General features: G+C 60.2%; 1 protein-coding gene across 1 annotated transcript; it reads right to left on the bottom strand.

Moving 5' to 3' along the window:
• Nucleotides 1-514: 514 nt before the first annotated feature.
• On the bottom strand, nucleotides 515-4,548 carry PGLYRP1 (peptidoglycan recognition protein 1). The gene is made up of 3 exons (XM_036302946.1): nucleotides 4,089-4,548; nucleotides 1,563-1,684; nucleotides 515-765 (listed from the first exon to the last, which is right to left on the bottom strand). Exons 1-3 carry the CDS (start codon nucleotides 4,370-4,372, stop codon nucleotides 587-589), a joined length of 585 nt encoding a protein of 194 aa, XP_036158839.1. The 5' UTR covers nucleotides 4,373-4,548; the 3' UTR covers nucleotides 515-586.
• Between the last annotated feature and the right edge of the window lie 930 nt (nucleotides 4,549-5,478).

The raw sequence follows: 5,478 nt of genomic DNA, 5'->3' as shown, positions 1-5,478 counted from the left end.
TCCCTAAGCTTATGACTGAAGGGTAGGGGTGGAGGGGGGAGATATCAGGACTGGGGGGACCTGTGTGCATTTCTGGGCATGTCTGTGACTGGGAGGCAGGTTGGGGTTCAGGCTCAGGAAAAATCTTGCACTTTAAAGCTTTGAAAGTTGGGGACCTGCGGGGTGATAGTGAGCAGCCCATCCCCAGAGGGGTCCAAGCAGAGGTCCCGCACGGGAGGTCTTTGGCTGTGTGCTGGGAGGGGGGCCTTGCAGCGTGGCTCACCGCCTGGGAGGCCCCCTGAGCTGCTGCCGGTGACATCTGGGCGGCTTGCTGCGGACCCTGCGCGCCGACCTGAGAACTCCGGGTTCTGAGCTGTGATGCTGCTCTGAGCTGGGATCTCTCGGGTGATGGTTCAGGGCTGGGGCCTCTGGGATCCGAGTACCAGCGAGGACCGCGTGCTGGGAGGTGGGCGAGAGTGGCTGAGGTCTTCGTGGGAGGGAGGCGGGGAGGGGAGGCGTGTGGCAGACACAGGAGCACAGCTGGAGTTGCACTTTTATTGGAGGGAAGGCCAGGGGCTTCTGACGGGGGGTAGAGACGGTCAGGGCCTCACTCCCTGTAGTGTGGCCACTCTTGGATGATATCGTAGAGCCGGTCGCCTGGAGAGAGCGTCTGCTGCACATCCCGGTGCCCTTTGACCTCATAGTTGGGAAGCAGAGCTCCCCGAGCCACTCCACAAGCCAGCAGACTCTTGGCCGCCCGGATGGCCCGGGGATGGGGTGACCGCTCTGTGGGGGCAGAGGCAGGATTTAAGCTGGGGTTTCCTCGAAGGGCAGAGGTAGTGAGGGCAGTGGTTCGGCTTGTGCACTCCCAGCTTTGCCCGCTAGATCCCAGAATCTGGTCTGCCACTCCCCACCAGTGACTTAACCTCTCTGTGCCTCAGTTTCCCCATCTGTGAAAGGAGAGAACAGTGGCACCTGCCACAGAGCTCTGGGACCGTAAGACGAGTTAGTGTATGTAAAGCCCTGGAATGGTGCCTGGCACAGCAGGTGCTGGCTGTCAGGATCATTGTCATTCTCCTCCTGGGTCCCTAGGCCAGTGGTCAGCAAACCCATTAGTCAATAGAGCCAAATATCAACAGTACTTCTTCAAAACAGACTCGCCCAGGCTGAAAACCGACTTCTGCGCAGGGACCACGAAGTTTCAGTCGCACTGTACGTGCGCCCGCACGTGGTATTTCGTGGAAGAGCCACACTCAAGGGGCCAAAGAGCCGCATGCGGCTCGCGAGCTGCGGTTTGCCGACCACGGCCCTAGGCCTTTGGGTCCTGCCCAACACAGTGATCTTGGCAAGCACTTCTTAGGTGGCAGGGCCTGGCCTGAGAACGTTTACATAGATTAACTAATCCTCATCCGAACCCTGTGGCTGACAGTTCTCATTATCCCAAAAGGAGGAAGTGAGACTCGGAAAAGCAGTCACTTGTCTAAAGTCACAGCGCTTGTGGGTGGCAGAGCCTCTTAACTACACACCGTGCTGTGCCCCCCGGGCCATGGCGCCCTGTCCTGACCGGCGGGACAGCCACTCACCCATGAAGTTGCCCATGAAGGTGATGCCGATGGCTCTGGGGTTCCAGGTGGGACCGCTGTGGTCTCCCTTGATCTTCCAGCCCCGGCCCTCATACACGAGCCCGTCTTCTCCAATCAGGAAGCTGTGTGAGGGGTGAAGGAGACTGAGGAATGAAGGAGGGCTTTCTGGGAGAGGACTCCCTCCTCTGCTTGCCCTGCGCCTGCTCCTGCCACTCACAACCCGCCCCCTTCTTCTCCCCAGTGGTAGTGGCCCCTAGATTGCCAAGCACAGCTCTGGATGCACCTTTTTCATCCACACAGCAGCCCTTGCGTCACTACTGCCTCATTCTATAGATAACCAGAGAGGTAAAGACACCTGCCCACAGACACACAGCCAGTCAGGGGCAGAGGCAGGATTTTCACCCAGGTCCTCATGAGCCCCACCCCCAGGATCTGAGGCCTTGCTCTCTCCTGCCTCCTGGAGGATGTGTTGAGCTCTTGATCTGCTGAGTCCTCATGTGAGGCCCCCTGATGCAGGCACTGTTGTCACCACCCCCTTGAAGCTGAGTAAGCAGATTTAGAAAGAGAGGTGATGGCCCAAAGTCATGCCCCAGAGGCCCCTGCCTCAGAAATCTCCACTGAGAAGCTCAGAGCCCTCACCCCAGCCTGCCTCCTGCTTCCTGTTGCCTGCTGGGGGTCAGAACCAGGGACTGAAGGGCGGGGCCACAACCAGACACGGACCCCGGAACCCTAGCACCTGCCTCTGAGGTTCCCAATTCTGGCAGGTCCTTAAGATTTTCTCATTCAACATGTCTTGATTGAGTGAGTCTGACCTGGCACGTTGGAATTAACTAGAAGGTCAGCGTCTTTAGAGAAGCAGAACCTGCCGCCTCAGCCCCCCATGTCGGAACTACCGGATCTCAGGAAGCCAGACTCTCAGAATCTGGCTCTTAAGAGACCAGCAATATCATAGTGGCCCTCGGGACTGGGCCAGTGCCAGCCCTGCTGTGTCCCCCGGGCCTGGCATAGGCGGTGGGTGCTGGTCGTGTGTTTGTTAGAAGGATGCCTCTGATTGAAACCTCCACCGCCACCACCAGGTGGTGCACTTGGAGCCCCAGTTTACAGGTGAAGAACTGAGGCAAAGAGAGAGAGGGGGAGAGAGAGAGAGAGAGAGAGAGAGAGAGAGAGAGAGAGAGAGAGAGAGAGAGGAGAGAGGAGAGAGAGGACGCCATGCGGAAGGAAGGAGGATTCAGAACATTTGAATCAGACTCTGAATCCCCACATCTGAGAAACAGACTTCGGAGGAACATGCTTTCCTGTGAGGTGGTCAGGCCAGAGGCCGTGGGTCAGGCTCTGGTCATTACTCCCCGGGAACGCGGAGAACCTCTATGCTGAACCTGTGAATGGTAAACTCTTGAGCTGGATGCTCTTGGAAGCTTCTAGAGTTCTCCAGGTGAGGTTCCCAGATTCCCGGGCCTCACCACAGCCCCCCCCTGAAGCCCCCCTAAGGGGGACCTGGGGGCCTGCATTTCCGTCAGGCGATTCTGGTGCTCCCCGAATCTCCGAACCTGTCGGGCTCAGCCTGTTACACTGGAACGGGCGGTGGTGGGCACGGGCCCCAGAGGCAGGTCTGATCCATCGCCACCCTGCTTCTGCCCCGGTTTCCGGGGGCTTCTTGTATCTAAGGAGGCTCCCTCCCTCCCTTGGCTCCTGCCTCCTCAGTACAGCCAGAGTCCTCAGGGAGGGGCCCTGCCACCTGGCTCCTCCCATGGCTTCCCTCATTGCCTATCACTCCTCCCAGCTACCTCCATGCCGAGCTCTGGCCTTCAGGCACCATGGGCTCACCCCCCTCCTGGCCTTCCCCTCTGCCTGCCCCTAGCTTACTACACTTCCTCAGCCCCTGCACCCAGCCCACCTCAGAGCCACCATAACAGGAAGCCGGTCCCTCAGCCTGCCCTTCAGAAGGAGCCCAGCTTCTGGGGTCCCCCACAATCACTCTTGTTCATCACTTCTACCACCATCCGAGTTCATTGTGCTGCCTGTTTCTCCCTGCCGGCCTCGAAATCCAGTCGGCTAGATTCCCACCCACCCCAGCGTTCAGCACGCGGCCCGGCGTGTGGCAGGTGCCTAACGGCATAGCCCACGGATTGGGGCCCCCGCTACATGCCAGGGGTGTCCTAAGTGCTTCGCCTGTGTGGGTTCAGTGATCAGGTGGACCTGTCCCCTGACTGCAGAGGAGGAGGCTGAGGAGGGTGACAGCCTGGCCGGGTCTCAGGCAGCCACAGCAGAGCTGGGGACCGGCACCAGCCTCCTAACACAGCAAAGCCTGGCCCTTCCTCCTGGAAGCTGAACTTGAACTTGAGCCCTTCCGCGCCTCCTAGCATCCTGTGCTGCCTGCACGCGCCCAGCCCCCTGTGGTGACGGGAGAACCGGGGAGGAAGCTGCGCAGGTGTCAGCGGGGCGGCTCCAAGACCCGGGTGGGGAGTGGGGGCTGGGGGGGTTCCGCTGTCTCCCAGGCCCCGCCACCCTCCCGCTCCCCGCACTTACTTGTAGGCCACGTCGCAGTAGCCCAGTGTCCGCGCGTGATAGTGCTGCACGTTCTGCGCTTGCTGCAGGCACGAGGCGGGGGTGTCGCAGTGACCGCCCGCCGTGTGCGACACCACCACGTAGCGCGCCGGCAGTTTCAATTCCTGGGCGCACTCGGACGCCAGGGCCCTCCACTCTCTCCGGGGCACAATGGGGCCGCAGCAGGCCTCGTCTTCTGTCGCCCCCTCCCCGAGGCCTTGGAGGGCGAGCAGGGCCCAGGCGAGCAGCGCGCAGAGCCGGGACATGGCGAGCAGGGCGCGCAGGGTCGGCTAGGAGCGCAGGGGTGCCCGGGGCTGCCTTTTATGCTGGGGCCTCAGGGCGGGGAAAGCCTTGCTTCACACCCTGGCAGGTTACAGGGACCCCGGACTCTGCTTCCTTCTCTGTCTCAGCTGCAACAGGATGCGAGTGGTTGGGCCGGAGGGAAGCGGGAAAGGGGAACCCCGGAGAAAGTCAAGGGGCCCCTCAGCTGAGAGTAGGGGCAGGGAGCGGCGCATTGGCCCCTGGGCACTTTGCCCTGTGGTTTCTGGAAGACCCAGGGCCTGGATCCTTGCCCACGTTGTCTCCTCCCCCTGGGACATTGCACACCTCTCCAGAGAGAGGCCCCAGGCCACTTCCTCTTTCCCGCAGAGACTGCAACAGGCAGCCCTTTGTTTTAGTTCTCCCACCCCCAACCCCAAGCCCAAGTCATGTAACCCTTTCAGCAAATCGCGGAGGTGAGTACTGAGAAGCCCATTTCACAGTTGAGTACACCGAGGCAGGGAGAAGGGAAGTCATGTTGGGGAGACATGGATTCAGAGCCAGGCTGCCTGCAGCTGAATTCCGGCCACATCCCAGTGTGTGGGCTCAGGCAAGTGACCTAACCTTTCTGTGCCTCAGTTTTCCCCACCTGCAAAATGGGGATGGGATTTAATAAGAGCGTCAGTGTGGGATTACATGGGTTCACAGCCTTGAGCCCTCAGAGGATGCCTGACTCATAGTGCCAGGTAAGCACCACTGGGCATTGAATTCCTATCTGTCCTGATGGTAAGCAACATACTTTACGTGGGTGCCCCTCCCAGCTCCATGCTGCACAGGCGGGGATCTGTGGGCCGGAGAGGAACAGTCGTTGGCCCAGCGCCAGCCAATGGCATGGGACCACCTGTTGGGGAGAAGGCTTTCCTGGGGCTTCTGTTCTCACCAGGACCCTTTTCCCACTCCCTCCTAGAGCACGTGGTGAGCTCAGAGCAGATTGCCTAGTTTGCTCATCGTCCTTTCCTGCTACTTTGGGGGGAGGGGGGGGCAGGTGGAGAAAAAGACAGCCTGGCTGGCATGGCTCAGTGGTTGAGCATCGACCTATGAACCAGTAGGTCAT

Source organism: Myotis myotis, unplaced genomic scaffold (assembly GCF_014108235.1).
Source record: "Myotis myotis isolate mMyoMyo1 unplaced genomic scaffold, mMyoMyo1.p scaffold_m19_p_34, whole genome shotgun sequence".
NCBI lineage: Eukaryota > Metazoa > Chordata > Mammalia > Chiroptera > Vespertilionidae > Myotis > Myotis myotis.
The sequence above is the reverse complement of the archived record's forward strand: the minus strand, read 5'-3'. Positions and strand labels throughout refer to the sequence as shown.